General features: G+C 36.1%; 1 protein-coding gene and 1 long non-coding RNA gene across 2 annotated transcripts in view; one reads left to right on the forward strand and one right to left on the reverse strand.

The window, feature by feature from the left end:
- The first annotated feature begins 1,573 nt into the window (after positions 1-1,573).
- Positions 1,574-11,076, forward strand: LOC135691826 (RNA binding protein fox-1 homolog 1). Its single transcript, XM_065209803.2, has 10 exons — positions 1,574-1,767; positions 2,777-2,902; positions 3,350-3,403; positions 4,324-4,416; positions 4,957-4,993; positions 5,197-5,287; positions 5,802-5,823; positions 6,889-6,935; positions 7,286-7,313; positions 9,990-11,076. The coding sequence occupies exons 1-10, from the start codon at positions 1,744-1,746 to the stop codon at positions 10,062-10,064; spliced, it is 597 nt and encodes a 198-aa protein (XP_065065875.1). The 5' UTR covers positions 1,574-1,743; the 3' UTR covers positions 10,065-11,076.
- The window catches only part of LOC135691827 (uncharacterized), a 29,701-nt gene continuing 11,607 nt past the window's right edge, over positions 2,848-20,941 (reverse strand). Inside the window, exon 4 of the long non-coding RNA XR_010516790.2 lies at positions 2,848-5,840. This is a non-coding gene — a long non-coding RNA (uncharacterized LOC135691827). The remainder of the gene's footprint in view (positions 5,841-20,941) is intronic.

Here is a 20,941-nt window from a genome sequence, read left to right on the forward strand (position 1 = left end):
TAATAATCCCAAAGCGAAAAGAAGCTCGGGTTGGGAGCCTTGCATGACCCCAAAATCAGCAGCTCTCTTCTGGGATTCAACTTCGTATCTTGCAAATTTTCAGTTTTTATAAGGGAAATTATTTTATAAGAAAAGAATGCAAATTATAAGGGAAACCAACAAAACGCTCGGTAGTGAAATAATCTTGGAAACAGTATTAACGTTAACGACTATCTTTGATTCAATAAATAATTTGTCAAGAGGGAACAAGGTGCACGCAAGTATCAGTAGCCTTTGCTCCAGACCAGTAAGTAGAGGTCTGTGCCGTGTGGAACACAGGCTAACGTATCAGTTGCTCTAGATTTCTTTGAGAAGCAGTAATCTTATGCTAGCAGCAATACTTTAACGTGCATTTTATTGATTTAAAGCTGGAGTCCTCCCTTCTATTAACTTGGGCCATTTTGAAAGTTAATGCTATTTCAGTATCTGCAAAAGGAGAGGAGGTTTTAGTTCAGTTTAGTCAACTGCATCCAAATTTATGTTTATCTACATTGTGCCTTGTCATTTATGTCATATGCTGACTGGTTATGGGTAGAGGGTAGCGGCTAGGACCGCTGAGCATTTTGTAACCCGTCCCCAGGATCCAGCGAGTCTCGGCGATGGCATGATTCAACAGTGGTGGCACCAGGGGAGGGCTAGGGGGGGCTACAGCCCCTCCGTCAGAAGCATCTAGCCCCCCCCCCCATCAGAGGAAATTCAAGCTCCAACCCCTCTGTCGAAAGATTTCTGGCGCCACCACTGTGATACAACAGAGAATACAACTTCTGATCTTCAGACGGTTTGTTATAATGAGATCTATGCTGAGACCTTTCACAAGCACCTACAGCATGACACGTACTCTAAAACTACTTTTCTAAAGGGGTATATATAGGTGATGGTTAGAAAGAAGGAAGTACATGGTAGGCTGTGTCAGCAGTTTCCTGAGATGCGAAATGTTTACTTCATCACACACAGTTGGACCAGGTTAATTTTGAGGTAGGTACACCACCTGGAAGCGGACAAATTGCTGTGGTTATTTTCAGGTACCCATATATGTAGGGGTTCAGAAAAATGATGGTGAACGGCGATCTGTTGAGACCTAAGGGGTGAAAACTGGGGTGAAAACTGGGGTGAAAAAGTTAACACTCAGCGGAATGCCTCTGCGAAGGAGAAGACGGAAAATTTCCATTTGGATACAGCACAAGTTATAGTTTTTGCTTCACAACAGTAACTAAGACCATTTTTGAGTACATTCCGTTGAAAAACATTTCCTTTTCGTAATTTAAAAGGGTCACCTGATCACAATTTACCCTTGACCTTATAAGGAAGTATTAACTTTTTGTTGCAATAAATCAACCAAGAGCAAGGCAATTTTTGCATGGAATAAGGTACATTTTGGAAATTACTTGGGAGCCAAAGCCCCCTCAGCCCCCTCAGCCCCCCCCCCCCGCTTTCGCCGTCCCTGGATAGCGGTCAATCTTCTTTCCTCTGTAGCCCTTCAGCCTTGCTATTCCATTCCGCGTTCTGCAGAGTTCAGCGGTCCGCGCGCACTAGTGGTTGTTGCTGCAGATTCACGTTCGGTGTACTGTGTCCTGTGTTCCAGTCTCGTAGTACAGGTATGCAGCACAAATGCCAAAAAAGATCACGAGAATATATCTTTTAGAAAGATCTTAGGTGTCTTGCACATCAAGGAAAGTTACGTTTTTATCAGAGGGACATTTAATAATGAGTGGAACCAAGGAAGAAGAGGTATGAACAGCAGCAATCTGACTTCTTCTTGGCCTAATCTGATGTTAAAAAACTAGTTATTTTATGCGATGTAAAAGTTAAATGCTCAATATAGAATAGACGTCTGTAACAAAAATATATGACAATGTTTTGTGTAGGAAATCCTTCGAATGTCTACTATTATTGTATTTAATCTTAGCGCAATGATTGGCCAGCAAATGGCAATAATAGAGTAAGCCTAGGCCTATAGTATCATACACAGTTGAAGCCGAATATCTATCTATTACTTACAGGACATTAACCTATAAACAGGTATTACGTACAATGGGTACGTAAATAGGTATGATAAGTGAAAAATTACCCTATAAATAGGTATCATGAATATATTTGAATTTGATTTGTTATCATAAGTGAATTGGAAAGAAACTTTTTTGTTGAAGGTAGCCTAAATAAAAATGGGGCTACAGTTGTCCCTTTAGGAATCTCTAGCCCCCAAAACACACCCAGACTGAAAAGTTTCTAGTCTTTTGTAAATGATCAAAATCCCAGCACAGCACACAGTGGCTCAAATTGGAGGACAAAATTATAGCTTTCCCTCGATCAAAGGCTACAAGTGGGTTGATTGTTTCAAATGCATCAATATTGGTTGTCTGAAATCTTCAAGGAGTCGCAGCCCAATCTATACAATGAATTCCTTTACTTACTCCTTTTTTATTATCCAAAGGCAGAAACTTAAAATCTGTGTAGCACCTTGTTTTGAAAAGACACTAACCAAGTTGTTTTGGCTGTTGTCTACATTGAACATTGTGCCATGGTAAAAGAAAAGGGTATACCTAAACTTATTGTGAAAGTAGGTTCCTTTATTTTTAAACAAAGGCTGCAAAAAGCACCCAGATCAAGGGTTCACATCCGTTTCTCCCCTCAGAGCAATAGCAGGCAGCTAAACCTATTTCTCGTTTTTTTAAAAGTCATTCAATGACTGATAGAAGATCCATTTATGTATCTTTTTTTGTTTTTGTTTAATATCCAGGCACAAAGCAATGGTGTTGATGGCCAAGATGAACCTTTACTTCAAGTAAATGATGGACCAAGAAGATTGCATGTTACCAATATCCCATTTAGGTTTACAGAAGATGATCTTAGGAAGGAGTTTGAGGTTGGTCACAAATTCTCTACCAATATTACATTATATTCATCAATTTTCTTATAACTGATATTTTTGCAAAAATATTTTACCAATATTACCTTATATTCATCAATTTTCTTATAACTGATATTTTTGCAAAATGCTATTCTTAAATTTTCTTCAAAACATATTTAATTTTTACATATTTTATACAAATATTTTTGTGGGTATTTTGGTAATTTGTTATTTTTTTAACAGCTTAAGTGAAAATTGTAGTTGAAGTTTACTTTTTGAAAGGGCAGAAAAGCTTTGATAGTTTTACTGATGTTTTCACCATCATAAACTCTCTGGCTCATTTTCCTTTCACTTTAAGAAAATACAGATATTAAACTAGTAGCCTATGATTCAAATTTGCCTTTTTGTTTACCAGTTTCTTGTGATTTTATCTTTTTACATTTTAAATCTTTATATTGCCAGCCGTATGGAGCTATAATTGATGCTGAGATAATTTATAACGATAGAGGATCAAAGGTATGTTTTTGTTAGATATAATGGAATGCTTTTTCAATTTATGCCAACAGTAAAAAGGCAAATAGAATTCCTTTCAGATTCTCTCTGAATCTTGAAATGAAAGTCTTTATAAACAGTAAAAATTTAAAAGGAATGATAGAACACAAGTGGAAATTGACTCAAAAAACAAAAATATTTACAGATGAAATAAATCAATATTTTGCCCGGGAGGCCTTCATTAGAGTCTCCACTCTTTTGAAAGAAGATGCCAAACAAGTTTCTCTGTTATGTGACTATTAACAAGAAGAATCAAGATCTTTGGCATTTAAAGTACTCTCTCAAACAGTTCTATGTTTCTTAATTGTCTTGCAGTTTTATTTATGATTTGATAGATATGCTTATTTGAGATTCCCAGTATCAGGCTATATTTCTACATCCATGCATATGAGATAAATTTATTTTTGTTTCAGCCAAACAAGTAATGCCTATGATGCTTTATCATTTTTAAATTGTTTGCTTTAATTCTTTGTGCAAACCTTGAATGCTACAACATGTGACATTTTACCCCTTTGTTTACCTCTCTTGGTTATATGTTGGGTTGTTTATCAATAGTGGGCTTGATATATCTTTAAATTTGAAAGAAGAATGCAAAAATCTTCCAATATGATTGAATTTCCCATTACTAGACTGTTTTTTGTCTTCTCTTCAATACAGTTGAATCCTGGTAAGTCTGACCTTCAGGATGGGGCGGGGTGGGGGTTAAGAAAATTGTCTGTTTTTGCAAATTTCTGACTTATCAGGGGTAGGACATTAAGTTCAAATAAGGTAGGAAGTTCCAATACGATATTACAAGTTGGCCTAACTTAGTGAAAGTTCTAGTTATACAGGATACAAATTTGCACGCAATAAAACTTTAGTAATTTATATTGTGTTTTATCAAGGGATTTGGCTTTGTGACAATGGAAAGATCATCTGGTGCCAGAAAGGCTAGAGAAGCACTAAATGGCAAAGCATTCGATGGTAGAAGAATAGAGGTATAATTCTTTCAAATTTATTTACATTTCTCTGTTGCCAAGACAAGTTCCTGTGCCATCTTTGTTGAGGTAAACGCGTGTGCATATCTTGTAGCCATTTATGACGCAGTTTTGAACAATTTCGAGAATTTAGTTTGAAGGCTTCCATCTTTGAAATTGGGAGGTTCAAGTAAAAAGCAGCAGATCTTCGAGAATTCTGTAAAAAGCCAAGGGGGAGAGGTAGATGTTTCTATGCCTAAGAGACATATAATTTTCAAATATGATATAATGAAAGTGCATATATATGCTATATTAGAATTGAAGTCTAGAGTGTTGAAAGGCTATCCATCAAGTGGCTAGATAACTTCAAATTAACCATCTAGAATGATGTGGTGCAAACTCTCTTTGCAAAACTAACCACAGGTGAGTTTAAGGGTTTATCCATAAAAGCAGCTTTAATCAGGAGTAAACTGTTTGTTTATCGTTTGACAGTACCAAGATTTTTAAGTTTGGAAAAGGTGGAAATTACATTTCTTATACTTTTGTGTTGCTAAATTTCAGGTGAACAATGCAACTCCGAAGTCAAATAAATCACGACGTAAGTTCTATTTGTTTTGATGTTTTACTTTTCAAAATTACTTTTCAATGGTATCTCTTCATTAGCAGTTGACCCGCAATGATTGTATATGTGTGAAGCTGACTTCCATGTATTTTTTCAGTGGCTCTTTGTAGCATTTGGAAGATGTGGTATCTATTTAATATAGCTTGAGACGAATTTTATGACTTTTGCTTTTTCTTTAGCTGAAACATTTCGGGGAAGAGTCTATCGAGGCAGAGGCCACATTAACAACTCTGAACACCGAGCATACACTGGACCATATCAGAATCAAAAGTATTTAGTCATTATTCGATTTCCAGATGCTTTGTTTCAGTCAATATTTGGTGCAAAAAGGAATCGATAGCTGAAGATATTACTTGCTTAAAAGATAGTCTTTATTTCATATGTTTCATGTACTGTTTACTAATAAGATGCGACTGTGACAAATTTTTTAGATCAAAATGAAATTTATTTTTTATCTATTTATGCTGAATATCTCTACATTTTGAAAAACTTGAAATAAGAAATGATATATTGAATGTTTGACCGCTTCAATATTTCAAACAATCATAAGAAGTTGAAATGCAACCTGTAAAATGACAAACAATTTGAAATAGTTTAAATATGCCCCAATAGACCAGAATTTTAAGCTAGCAAAGATTATTGTTTTATCGCAAATCTAACAAAGTCTTTTTACCTTGATTCTTTCCTCTGTCTTGTCTTACTAAAGTTTTATCCACTGTTGCTTGAAACGTCAGTCATTCCCAAATAAAATGCATTGCTTTTTTTCTTTGTCTTGTATTCACAGCCAGTTCTACGGCAGCAATTACGTAAGTGTTTTGCCATTCTACAATGTGAAATAGTTATTTATATTTTCTATGTTAATATTTTATAACTAGATATTGGTAACGTATAAGGTTGTTATTTAAATATAAAGTATCTTTCTAATGATCGCATTAAGCGTGAAACTCAGAAGCAATTTTGAACCGCCCTGTTCTTTACACGAAAATCGTGTACAATCCTGCCTACACGGCATTGAGCCCTTCATGACAGACCGTTAAACATTCATTTTTATATATTTCAGTATATAGTCAACTTTTAAGAAGAGTAAGACAAACTGGATCTTCAATTGTTCTGCCTTAATGACGTCTCGCAAAACAATCCCCCCTCCCTCCACTCCGGTTTTTCACGGTATTTACATGAGGTTGTCATTCAATTCTCCACTTTGTCAGCTTCAGTGCCCTAAGTATCAAAACCTGTTTATAAATCACTCGCTGACTGATAGCTCATGACGCATTAATGTAGCCAATTGCAAAATGCTTCCGTGACTTAACAAAAGCTTACTCTTTAAAACAGTATTACTTAATTAGGAGATACTTGATTTGCGACACTTTGTAGGTTGTCATAATTTCCACTGCTGCTACACACTCTTTCTACAGTAAAGCTATTAAAAGTCTTCCACATTAAACCACTGCTCCTACACACAGTAAAGCTATTAAAAGTGTTCATCGCTGAAAAGTTACTGTTATGTGGTTGAAATATCCTTGTGGTAATCAATGGAAACCATTCCATGTGGTGAACTAGGAACAGCAGAGCAGCGGCGAACTTTACGCAAGATTTACGCAGTTATTCTTGAAGAGTGCGCCATTCCTATTTGTCGTTCTTGGTTTAATTACAACTAGATTACAACTTGGTTTAATTACAACTAGATTCAACTAGAGATCGATTCATATCACGTGATTAGCTGCAACGCTTCTTCGTTTACGCAAGTTAAAACAATCGTTCTCTTAAATTGATAAAGACATTCAGTACATGAAACAACGTTGTTTTCTCAACTTTTCCTTTTTGTGTGTATTTTGCTTTTTATCTTAAGTATGTAATTTTTTCTTTTGCAGGGGTACTGGAATGAAGTGGCTTATCCTAGACAATATTACAGAAACAGGTAACTCTTAAGGCCCGTGGTAAAGATTTTTAGCCATGCTTTCCTTCAACGACCCTAATAACTAGAGATGGTCTTTCTGATTTATTATGCGTCTTGAGGGGGAAACGACATTTCTACGACATTGTGTCGAAATCGAAAAAGATACCAAAAGCTTTCATAGGCTACTTAAATAGTAGAGGGACAAGGGATAATTGCATTCCAAAATATCCATTGCAAAACTTGATATGCATCTTTAGCCTACTATTTACGATGTCACACTCCTGGCTAGCGTTTTTCAAATTTATTTGGTTACCTACTGTTTTTTGAAACTATATACTCAAAGTCAAAAGCCTTTGTTTCTCCATTTTTAGTTATACGCCTTATCAACAGTCGTACCAGGTGAGTTCTGCGCATTTGATCTCTAAAGTGCCCATTCATCGTCAAGATACATTTGTTTGACACGAAGATTGTTTAATTTGCTAGGGTATAGGGGAAATAGGGGTAGGACCTGGATACATGCTGCAAGGAAATAAATCCATGGTTTGGCTCCTAAGATATGGAGGTACAATGTTACCTCAAAGATACAGTTTTCAAATTGGCTATCGACTAAAATTCCAAATCCACGATGACGTCAATAATTAAGATTGTAGATGTAATGCTGTTGTTGGAAAAGGGAATGAAGTGATATCCGTGTCAGGAAAAGCTATCTTTGAAAAAAATTATTTTTCTAATCTGGTGCGTTTCCACTAATTCACTTCTACATTTGTTTCTTTGTCTTTCGTTCGTACATTCGTGTGTTCCTTCGTGCGTACGATCATTGGTTTGTTGGTTACTTCGTTTTTTTCATTCGATCGTTTTCTAGTTCATTCAGAGCAGCACTACATTTATCATATAGAAGGATTAGCTAGATATTAATTTTAATGCGGAAAGTATGCGCCTTATCGTTAGTCTCTTATTGAAATATTTTGCCTCCTTTGTGCACGGTTTACAAGCAATACATCACTTTTGCTTGTACCAATGTTGGCATCTGTCGTAAAATGATAGACGATGAGGTTTCACATTTTGTCCAGCGAAGTCTGCTTGAACAATCTAATTTTCTCTGACTATTAATGGAGTGTAGATTTAAAGGGCAATCCTGCTGCCTTCTCTGACCTCTCGAAGTATTTTTCATGTTTAAGCCGGAACACTGTTTACATTTTTCATGTCAGTTAAAACCGAGCGCCAGGTGTGGGTTCCTAGCTTGTTGCCAATGCTTGTGGCCAATGAAGCAAAAATAAGAGAGAAATTTTGGTTGGTCTATCAGTTGCATTCTATTCTAATACATATACAACGTACCCAGCTGAAGACAATTTTATGTCTGAAGAGTCAGAATGAAATTACCTGCAGATCATCGCAACTGCATTTGCAAGCCAAGGTTGTTGAAATGCAGTACTTAGCTTTAGCAAGAAAGTTCGGTCACTCCACCTGATTCATTCATAGGCCAAGTTTAAATGCAATCAATTTGAGGAAGTTATTTAATATACACCCGAGGCCTTGGTAATTTTAAACACACTTGTTTTTAAGCTGGCTCTTAAACTTTAAACCATTCGAGAGGGATTCTTCCACTACGTTTCAAATTTAAAATGTTGTAGTGCCATTAGTCCAAACACCCTACATTCCTATTTGGATTTGTTTCTTTATATGGCCCCAGCCAAGTCTTGAATCAGTCACCCTGTGATTCGTTTTTCGAAATGTGTTGATACTTATTTATTAATGATGAGCAAACATTTATGCCACAACATTCGCCTCTCGGAATTATCGCAACTACTAGCTTCTTGACTAAAAGACCCGAGAAGCGATTCACTCTTGCAAATAGCGTACGAGATTTTGCCTAAAAAAAAAGTATTTCTGGGGATTTTCAGATAAAACAATAAGATTTTCACGAAAGGTGTACGAGATTTTCTTAGAGTGATTTGCCCCTCAAAAAGACCCATCCTTGTTCGCAGCAGTCTAAGTTGTTTTTTGTTTTTGCAATTACGAAAACCTTTTCTATGCAGATCTAATTATATGATGGGTTTGAAAATCCCCTCCTTTCTACTATTTTTATTGGCTTAAAAAAGATTATAATGTCTTCTGGATTTATTGAGCTATTGGCAACTCGGGTGAACCAAATCCTCATTTGGCATCATTTGAATCCTAGACATGATCAATAACATTGTCATGGGGTGGCCTGATTTCAAGGGTTTAAGTTTTTGCTATTTTGCCAATGTATTGTTGAGGGATCAGATTTTGTTACTTGGTGGGCTTTTTCTGCAAAAGCCTTTTTCTAATTAAATTTTCTAAATTTCTGGTAAACAGCTTCTGCAAAGGTTTAAGTCGTCTTTCATATTTTCAAACTGACCTTTATCAACTTCAGAACATTTGTATAAGGATTTTCTTTAATTCATAGAAGGAGTATTTTGACCACAAACCTGTCTCATAACTAGAAACCAGATTTAGATAATAATTTTAGTTGTGATTGCTTTAACACGGTATTTAGCCTGACCTCCCTTGAGGTCAGCTAGGCCCCCAAAGGTTTCATTATGCTCCGTATTATAGGTTCACTCAACAGGCATTATTTTCTTCGCGATTATCTAAAGTGATCTAAAAAGATGTAACAACGACACTTGCTAGACAAAAACAGTTTTAATGAAAAGAAAAAATAGTATGTTCTTGAAAGTGGCATTAGGAGAGTTTTCAAGAACCTAGGTCACAGAAATGTTGCACCATTTACTGTTACACAGCTCATATTAGTGCTCATAAGAATGTTTAGAGTGGCAGAAGTTTTTAGAGAAAGTAACTACATTTGCTATATATTTTTTAACATAAAGCCATCCACAATAAGTTTGCTTGGAGCTAGTATATCCACAGACTAGGCTAACAGACAGCGAATTCGATTTCTCTTCTAACATGTTGCTGATGCAGATTTGTCACTAGCAACAAAACCTTTACACTGCCTTGTAGCTTAAACTTTGAATGAACAGAGAATAACTTTACGATAACTGTTTCCCCAGGCATTATTACTTTTGAAAACATTTCAATTTTATCTTCTTTTAGAACAACGCATTGAGCAGTAATGGCACTGAGTCGTACCGGTATCCGTTTCCGTATCCTCGGTATCAGCCGTACTAAGTAGATCGCTTTAAATATAAGGTGGTTCTTAACTGCTTCAGTGCAATTCGATGCAATGTTTCTTGGAATCAGTCTTCGTATATCGATGCAACTAGCTTTCCGAATTATCAACCTTGCATTATCTTTCATCGTGAGGTATGTAGTGGTTCATCATATATGCACGGTATTCAAACACTGAATGAATGCTATCGAGATGCTGCAGCTACAGCAGGCTCCACCCAGAGAAACACCCCCACGTCTTACATCGTTAGTGAACTATACATTTGCAATGAATATGGACACTTTTGATCGCTGTTCCTGCCAGATGCAGTGGTTCTCTCTGCGAAACAGCCTCAGGTCATGACATAAAATGCACCGCGCGATTTGGACGGTTTCATGTCAAGAAATCACAACATGCGCAAAGAGAATAGGGGATAGGAACACATTCTTGGTAACTTTTCTAAGCAGAATATTTGTTGCTTAAATATTATTTAATAAGGGTTGAAGACCAGCCAATTGTTACACAGCCACCTTTTGAGGAAGAAGTGGCTTTAGTATATAATTACTCGAAATCCTCCACACAAAGTTTAGAAATTCCTTGCAATTGAAATACGTTCCCTTTTTTCTATTTATATCAAATGATCGCTCAATGAAGTAATTCCCAGTTACCTGTGCAGAATTTCTGATTAATGATATGCCGTTCTATATATTGTACTTCCCGATCAGGGAAAAATCGAAGGATTGAGTCTGAGGAGTGTCATCGTAGAAGAGCAAATGAGGGCTTAGTGATAAGTGATAAATTGGTATTTGTGAGAGCCTTTCACAGTGTTTGGGAGTTTTTGTCCGATTTTAAGGTATCTTTTATAGTTATCGCCTGAAAATTCCCTTCAAAATTAGTGTTTGGTATAATATCACATTATGGTTTCTCGTGCTGAGGTAGAGCAACTTGACTAGGTTATCAAGAATATTTAAATTGCTTGGTTCAATAATTGATTTGTTCAACAACAAGAAGATAAAATTTTGTGTACTATTTTTCCTGAGTCTTTTTATCTTAGTATTCTGTAGCATTTAAGGCCTGTTCCTGTTTGGAAGTATAGCAGTGTGTAGCCGTCTTCAAAAATCATTTAAGTAGAGTTCTTGTTAGATTCTATATCCATAAAATCTATGTAGTGCGCTTATTTTCATGAAATAAGTTTTGGAATGGTGGATGAGAGGAGAGAAAAAGGGAGGGCGATGATAACATTTAGGAACATGATGCTGGCTTGATGCTAGAGGGATTGGCTCAATGTGCAATATTCGACAGATTTACACGCCCAAGGCCAGGGATAATTTTCTGGGGAAGGGGGACTAAAAGCTTCAAACTATAAAAAGTATATAAAGCCCAAAAAATGATTTGCACAAAAGTTTGCAGCATGCCTTTCTTTTACCAGGTTGAATCAGAAGACAGTTATGCTATTTTTAGATTACGACGTTAATATTCGTTTGGTCGACCTACTGCACTTGAAGTCGGATCCAGTGACGGTGAAACGTATTTTAAAGTGGGGACAAAATTTAATGATTGTGTTTGTATTATAAAAGGTCGCCACCATGGTTGGCGGCAAGAAAAGTTTTAGATTATGATAATCTAGGGATGGCCAGAAACTGCATCTAAAATTGAATTTGACGGGAGAAAAGCTAACGGTTCCATAGTTTTATCTATTTTAATGTTGACATGAAAAGAAAGGGTCTTCAAAAATTTTAGAAATATCTTAGCATAACAGCGAATAATCAACTCTTTTACAAATGAATGAAACCAAAATAAGATGGAAAGAAATAATAAATAAAATCCAGTTTGGCAATAAAGCATTAGCCAGTGCCCTAGTCCACACACGCTGCCTCATACATATACGCTAATAAGTATTCATTACCCTGGGTACCAGACTCACTATATATAAAATAAAATATATTATTTTATATTGTGAATCTGGTACCTGTTAAGATGTGAAGGAGATAGAACAACGCATGGGTTGAACAGAACAGAACGATAACTTTATATTAACTTCAAACGGCCTACACACATAACTGTAATACTATCAACTGTAATCTGAAACTATATAAACATGGGTCACATAAAGTAATGCTCCTGCGCATAGTCAATTAGGTTACTACAGTACCCAGGGTAGAACTTCATGAACTAAAGATAAGTCTGGCCTTGGGCCTTGGATCTCAGAAAGTGGAGGAAGGGGTGAGGTCATGGTGAGTTTGTCAACGACCTATTAAATTCAACGAAAGCAGTAACATATTTTGCTTTAAAACGTTTAAATGATTAAATAAAACATTTCCTATTTTCGTACCCCCTTTTGGACCAATTACTGGTCAACGGGATGCACATTATCATTTACTGCAGAGAAAAAGAAAATATCAGAGCAGTCCAAAAACAACAGTAAATCGAATTCAAAATTTTCAAAGCGAAGCTAAAAATATTTTTTTAGACAAAGCGCTCGGCGGGCCGGATAAAAACTTGCTGCGGGCCGGAGTTGGCCCGCGGGCCGAAGTCCTCGTGACTACACGCACTTCTTTAAACTAATCTCTTGAATTCCCTTCTCTATCTATTTTTGAAGTCATTTGAAAATTTTGGAACTTTCCCCCAAGCGACAGTCAAAGTATGTTTTAGAAATCGTCTAGGATATGAAATAAATTCCTTTTTCTCTTGACTACTTTCAAGGAAATAACATAATGTAGTTAAAATTTTTTCTTAAGAATCTTTGCTTTATCTGATCAATGTAAAGACCCAAATCTCTGATTATCTGGTTTGCAAGTGTCTGTGTTAAAGATTTGAAACCCTCAAACACTCCTCGTCATAATCATGCAATTTTTCATTACAGATAACGCTTGTCTCTTTACATCTGATAAAATGAAATCCAAAGTTTAAGTACCAACCTACGTTGGGGATAGGGGGCTCGAGCCACCCTTTGGGACTTTTTTGAGGGACCCAGACACCCCATGGTTTTTTATATACTGCATTGAAAGTAACTGTATACTCCATTTAAGAAACAGCAAATCAAACAAATTCCTCGCAGCAGCAGACAAGATTTTAATCAAAACGATCATTTGATTCGCTTGAATGTCGAGCGTTTAAAACATTGTAAACTATACGAGCCCCTCTTTGTAATATTATTTTATTTTGAATAATGAGCCATATCTGGGGAAAACAAAAGTTAGTCCCTATTTTGGAAGTCAGTCAAAGCACTACTTTTCCAGAAAAATTTGTCCTTCCGTCTCCCTACCAAGTTTAATGGTTTTTCTCTTTTAACTGATTTTGCTAAACAGGAATCTGTTGAATAAGAGACGGGATATGTTCATGTGTTGGATGTGTTTTTTCCTTTAAAAGCTGAAGTCTGCAAAAAATGTAATTATGATTATGCAAAGCCTGGTGGCGCTCATAGTGACCTTCGTCTAATGTTTTGTCGACGAGTGTAGAAGATATATGCGGTAGGTAGTTAGTTTTGTGTAGAAACAATTCTTCAAATGATTATTTGTTAGAAATTTCTGGAGCCGCCAGAATAGATTGTTTTTGCAAAAACAGACTCTATGTAATGAAAAGTCGCTACTGAAAATTGACAAAGAATGGATCAAAAAGAACGCGGTCATACTTTTCATGGGCTTATGATTTGCTTTCTTTTTGTGACTAAACATGTCTCTTCAACTTTTCAAGTTTAGCAATAAACAAGTAAAATAATATTTTTTGGCCGTTCGTTTTGCTTGATGCCTCCAGTAAGAGAATGAGATAAGCAGCTTTGCTGAGGGTAATGCTCTCGCACTTTTTGTAAACAGGAGTTTATTGGTAAAAGATGTCATTATGATAATGATAATGGTTACTATGATAATTATTATTATTACATTGTACTTGTTTTTGTTACTACATAGCATCCGAAGTTAGCAAGGAGGGGTTTACAGGGGGGTGGGGGAGGTGTGATACTCCCAATGTTTTGGCGTCCTTTGGGAAATTTTGCTTCGAATCGATAAAAAGAATTTTTGATAGTAATTGAATGTAATAAAATGATGCAAAATTTACCTTATTCATCTTCTCATCTTTTTTATCTTAAAGTTGAAAACAGAATTTAAAAACGGACGTTTCCATCATTATCTAGGCACCTTAAAGGCGTGACACCAAAATCTAATCATTATTTGACACCCCCGAATTCTTCTCGCTAAAGGTAGAATCAGTACGCTTAGAATCTATTCTTATCAAGCAATGTCTTGGCACTTCCTCTCGATGGCGACGCTCCTTACTCTAAGTGGAAGTTTGTTCATGGAAGAGAATCGAACTTCAGACAGTAGTCCTCGACACAAACCACTGTACCATCCACACACTATTATTTCTACCGATATGATTATGATGATGCAGATGATGCCATGTTTAAAAGCTCAGATATTACCACTAATTGCGAACTGTGTAGTGGGTTTTACGTTTCTTATGTAGATGGTCCAACCCCCGTAGCTGTGTGTTGAGTTTACTGTAGAAATAATGCTAGTTCATAGGCTTACTGACCATTTCTTTGTTTAAAGCAAGCAAATAAGGGGTTTGGGTTCGTGTTTGTGTCAAATGCTTTGTACGTGTGGCCAAGTGGAATCCAAAGCCTGCAGTAGGTTTTTGAATTACTGTTTTAATCCTATGTAAAAGCTAAAAACTTTGAAATAATGAAAACACGACACGCAGCTTGTGGTTTACTGATGATGTGATATCATATGAATTTAATTAAGAATGAACAAGCAAGATTATCGGTGAAAAATAATTCAATTCTAGCATGTTTATATATAAATCAATTTCTTCTTAACGATAAAAACAGTATTAATTATTTCGTATTAAGCCAACCAGCACTACCTGAATAAACACATTTTGAGCTTTTAAAGAAAAACACAGGTTTTCTCACGCTGAAAAAAACAAGACAAAGAAGGCAGGAATTTTATACAGAAGAGCTCTACTTTCAAATCTGTTTAGAGAGTCCTGAAATGAGTGCAGTCCTTGTTCCCCTCTCATATTTTGAAAGGGAAAGAAAACTAGATCTCCATTCCCTTTTTATATTATCGTTATGATTCAATTTATACGTCAAGGCTTATCTTGAACTTCATTGAAACTTAAAAGTTTCGAAACATTTAGTTAATGCGACTTTATAAATCGACTCTAAGTACCGCACCCACTTCTATTGTCTTTTGCACTGTTTTCGAAATTCTGTCAAATTAAATTCCAGTCAAACCGCAAAAACCCCACCAAAATATTTCCCTTTTTCACAGTGGCGGTTTTACGGGGGTCCAGAGGGCCATGGCCTCAGGCCCTGCGCTTATGGTTGCCAAAAGGGGCCCCATACCACACCTAAGAAAAAAGAAATAAATTGTAAAGAACAAGGGCCCTGAAGATGTTTTGCCCCAGGTCACGGGCCCCACAGTCCCTAATTTTTCAGAGCCCTGATTTAGAGTGCCTCGGTCAAAAAAGGAAATAATTTTGTGCCAGCATGTTCTAAATGGTAAATGAAGTGTCTCATTCTTCTGTCCCTCTGTGCATGGTCTTACGCTTTACACCTGAGTAGCCCTTCTCTCTGCACAAGCAAACAGTAATGCATAGTAATGCATGGGAAAAGAACACGGGTAAAACAGGCTGCGCCATCTCTTTGAAGTCAGGGGTCTGGAACACAGGCTCCTTCTTAATGGAAGTTTTGAAGATACGTTTTACATTTATTGATGACTCAAAGATACCATATTTGTTCATTTAACACCAGTTTGCTATACCTAACCTTAAATAATGTTTACAGGCATAGAGTCACTTGATTTGTAATGGATTTCTAGGAAGACACCTGCTAGAAGGGTAGACTCTTTGCCTGTACTGGTAAATAAACTGACATACCGGTAAATAGTAAATTTCATGTTTATACTTATGCTATTACTTTACACATCTTGAATGAAAATTGGTTATGAAATTTCACTGTCAAAAAGACAATGGTTAATATAAAATTGAGTTAAATAATACAAAGTTTATGAAGAAAGCCATGTGACAAGACATTAAGAGCAGATTTTTTGAAGGAATGGTGCAGCATACCCTTAAAAAGCATAACAGTTATAGCAGCATAACCTTAGAAAGGTGCCAACTTATTAGCTCTGTTTAGGATGATGATACCAAAAGTTGGCTTTACTAAATAGCCTGTACCATCACCCTTAGTTAGCTCTATCGACCAGACTACTTCTCTAATTGATGTTTTATCAAAAAACAAGGAATTAACTCATCCGCCTTCTTAGTGTCAGACTGCTGCAGATTTAAGCTACAATCGCTTCTGTCTTATAGGCATTGCACAGTATATAGCAAATGATTGGTAAGACGAAGTCAATACCGCCGGGGTCTATGTATCCAGCCATAAAGTGCTTGACTGTCTTAATCGGCTTTGGAAATTTTAAGCAATTGATTTTGGAGCCACCTTAGCCTTAAAAATTGCGCATGACGCTATCAATTATATGCATGTTAAGGTGGATCATCTCTAATTTGCATTTTTTGCCTGTTCTAAATCAGGAAATCCTATTTCGGTGAAACTTAAGTTTCACCCTGTAAACTGGATCGGAAAAGTAAATACTCGTCAAATCTGCTCCGTACGAAAGCTCGGTGCTTCCATGCTCTAATATTTCCTTCTTTGCTGGAAATCTTGGTTTTGTATGTAGAATTTATATTTGTGAAGTGATGTGCTAAAACAAACGATGCAACAGGTTGATGTTTAACTATCCGTTAAGGTGCACTCATAGACTTTCCCAAAGTCTATTTTATGTCAAATCCGTAAGCCATTCGTACTACTGCGAGGGCATATCTAAACTGCGGAGGAGACGATAGAAGGCAAAGTAAAAGTTATTTTCCGTCAATTTACTATCTTCTAACCAGGAATCAGTGTATCCGTTTAAATAACCTCTGACTTGCCCTTGAAAAAATGTGTTAAAGAGATTCTTTAAAAGTATTAGCTGACGTTCCTATAGCTCTTATCATTACCCGACCCTACTGGTTTTGCTGTGAAATTAGACCACCGGTAATATATTTGCTTGTCTCTTTATAAGACCTGAATAAACGATATTTACCTAGTGAAGTTAATTTAAGAAATAACGCGCAGAGATTTATCTGCGTCAGTAACCGCCTTTTTTATAATCACCTCTTCACCAAAGTCAGACATTGAATCAGGCGAAAACATTCGAGGTCTTAAGTTTATCTAACAACTATAATGATATTGTCGTCGTGACACAATTGTGGTAGTTCCCTTTGTATCAGGATGTCGCTGATTGATAATAAGTAACTACAAAACATAGGGGCGGTAAAACTTTGTCAGTATCTTAATTCGGACGACTATACTTAGCCCCTGTCTCTATATCTTAACGTGGTAGTGGTTTTCTCTACCAAACATACACTGTTTTCTTAAGGCCGTTGAGTCCCAGAATCTACTTTGGTCTTAACAAGGGGGTTGAGCCCATCATGCCTCTCCTCCACGACTTCCTGCTATGAATCACTGATGTATGGTAACACAGATACATACTTTAGTTAACGTATCCCTTGAAGCTGCTAGTCTCCAACAGTGGCGTAGATAAAGGGGGTCAGAGGGGGCAAAAAAACCCCTGTAAAGCTAAACCTCTGTTTTGTCGGAAAACTTCTGATCTTGTCGAAAATTTAACATGAATGTTTATTTTTATCTAAGTGTTAAATTTTGAGAGAAACGATTTTAAAGCTGAATATGGTAATTTCTTCTGTTGCTCTGGGTTAGATCGACAATCCCTTTCAATAACGTATAGTGCTTACAAATGCCTTTTTCAGAGGAAAAAATAGGAAAAATCTTCGAGTAGTATGATTTGTTATGTCCACATTTTTGAAAAATAAAAGCTCTTATAAAATTTCTGTCGGAAAATCTAAATTTCTCACCCCTCCTATGAATTTTTCTATCTATGCCACTGCTCTCCCATAAACCCTAAACACTGCTGCTGCTCTTCATAAAGTTTAATGTCAAGTTTTGTTTTTGATTCTTAATATTCAACTTCAACTCATTCATTTTATAGAAGTATGCATTGGGTGTAAACATAAATTTCATGTGTAACACATAAATGCTGTGATAACGAAAATAGTGAACTCTAAGATCCTAAAACACGTGGAATAAATTAACAGCAATACATTTTATTGAATATAATTTGTTTGGAAGAGTTGAAATAAAACAGTGTTAGGGACCTACAAAGACTAATTTATCGTTTGTGTTTCAAATCTGCAAAATATTTTTAAAATTGTTCAACTGGTACGTCAAACTGTAACCAAATTATTTGAAATGTAAACCAAATTTTTGAAAAGGATAACTCAACAAAAAAGGAGAACTATAAACCAATAAGTTTCTTACTATCAACAAGTAAAATATCTGAAAGAGTCATGTACAAACAAATCTATGCACACATGAAAAGTATATAATCTCCTCTACTGTGTGGTTTTAGAGAAGGGTATAGAATACAACATGCCCTTCCGCGCCTAGTTGAAGATCTAAAAGCATGTCTCGATGAGAAACTGATTGCTGATGAGAAACTGACTTATCAAAAGCATTTGACTGTTTACCACATGACTTATTAATTGCAAAGTTACATGCATATGGCTTTAGTAATAATTCGTTGCAGCTATTATACAGTTATCTCCAAGGCAGGTCTCAGAGAGTAAAACTGAACTCTAACTGCAGTGAATGGAGAGATATAATTAAGGGAGTCCCACAGGGATCTGTTTTAGGACCATTATTGCTCAATATTTTTATAAATGATATTTTTCTACTTCTAAACAAAAGTGAGAAAAAGTGACTTTTGAAGGCTTACTTATGAAAGATAATGCCTCAACAATACATCAACAAAACCTGCAGAGATTAGCCACAGGAATGTATAAAACCAAGATAAACCAAAATCCAGATTTTATGAATGATATTTTCAAATTTCACGAGTCTTCATATCCTCTCAGAAATGAGTGATTTTTTCCTAAAAAACCAAACACAGTTATATATGGAACTGAAACAGTATCGTACAGGTGTAGTCAAATTTGGAACAGTATACCAACTAAAATTAGAAATGTAACCAGTCTAGAAATTTTCAAAAGGCAAATAAAACAAACTGCGATTCCATGCACCTGCAAATTATGCACCCAGTATGTACCAAATCTAGGATACATCAAATAGATATAAAGATAACCGTAAATCCTCGAATTAGCCCCTCCCTTGAAGAAGCCCCCCCTTGAATAAGCCCCCACCCTAGAACTACAAATTGTCAAAAAGCCCCCACTGCTACCGTAAATTTTCGAATTGGACCCCTTCATTTGATGATTTTTGCCATCTGCGGTTGCCTGTGGCGTTTAATTGAATTACCATAACAAATTCATACTTTTGGTAGTAATCAATTAAATGGTCATAAATTTCTACTAAAATAAAATAAATCTTTTAATAATGTCTTCTTAATGTCTATAATAATTTTATAAGCCCCCTCGCATAAAACCCCTCTCGAATAAGCCCCCGTCCAAAAATATCTAAAATAAATAAGCCCCCGTCCAAAAATATCGAAAATAAATAAGCACCCAGGGGGCTAATTCGAGGATTTACGGTATATAGATCATCTTAGTTTACGACCTTATAAACAAATATATTTCTTCATCTTGTTGTTATGTTAGTTGGTATTAATTAGCTTATCGTAATTTTCTATAATTAAGCTAGAATTTTTATCCAACTTTAAATAAAGTATCAAAAAAATGTCAAACTGTAACCAAAACTTTGAACAGATTTCATAACCAAGAGAAAGTATGTTAAAAATTTCTGCCAGAGAGCTAAGCGTTTTAAAGCTCTAAATTATTGCAAACATTATTGTTATTGCAAACTTTATAATTCAAGCATTTATAAAATGGGCCAGAAATGAAGAGCACATGAAAGAGTGGTTCATTCCTTTGTCTGTTGTCATTCTCTCAAACCACAGCCAACTAGTCAGATTCCGCATACCCAAGGCATAAAATGTCAAGCAACAATTGCGGTATCACTAAGATAAGATAAGGTAGAATAACTTAGAAATGTTCTGCAGTTTATTGGAGTTAGTAAAGAATTGGGTCAATTTACCAGCGTTGTTAAGTGTTTGGTAAAAGTAATCAAATCAAAATTGAACTATGCCCTATGTTTTACTCATTTTGTCGCTCTTAAAAGAAAGCCAAAGTTGTTATACTTTGCTTCATAGACGTGGGAAGCATTTCAAAAGATTCCTTGGGGTACCAGTACCATAAAAGTTCGCGCGTGATAATAGAAGATAGAAACGGAGAAGCAGAGGTGCACGTGTTCGAATTTATGTAGCCTGTGATCCAGGCTAGAATTTATATATAGCTTTTATGCATCGGCGACACGTTACCAAAATAAAAATGCTGACATTTGTCTTTCTAGAGCTAAGGGGAAGTTTCAAAATGAATAGTGATGCATAAGAGACACTACAGAAAGAGTCGTGATCAAGACTTCTTCAAACCAAGATAAAACAAAGAACTATTCATTTTATCTTGTTGAAATGTAATGGCCTACGAGGATTCCTTTGTGGTAAAGTAAGTAGGCACTTGAGGATGATTAACGTGTGAAACACTAATGGGACAGTTCAAACAAAAGTAAACAAACTTGTAGCTCGAGAGACAGAAAAGCATGCTGGGTAATCCAGGCTCAACTCGGGTTGAGACACTGTCGAACCATTCGAACTTTTCTGGAAGAAAAAAACCTAAATTTCTATCCCAATCTCCTGCAACTAATGCACCAGATTACAGGACAACATCGTATGGTATAGTTTAGCTACTGCCCCCTAATTTGGATGTTCCATGACAGATGTCTGAATGCTAAAGTGAATAGAATCCATGAAAGAGCACTCAGAAT

The sequence above is a fragment of the Rhopilema esculentum genome, chromosome 13 (genome assembly GCF_057945365.1).
Source record: "Rhopilema esculentum isolate cy_ngs chromosome 13, ASM5794536v1, whole genome shotgun sequence".
Taxonomy (NCBI): Eukaryota; Metazoa; Cnidaria; class Scyphozoa; order Rhizostomeae; family Rhizostomatidae; genus Rhopilema; species Rhopilema esculentum.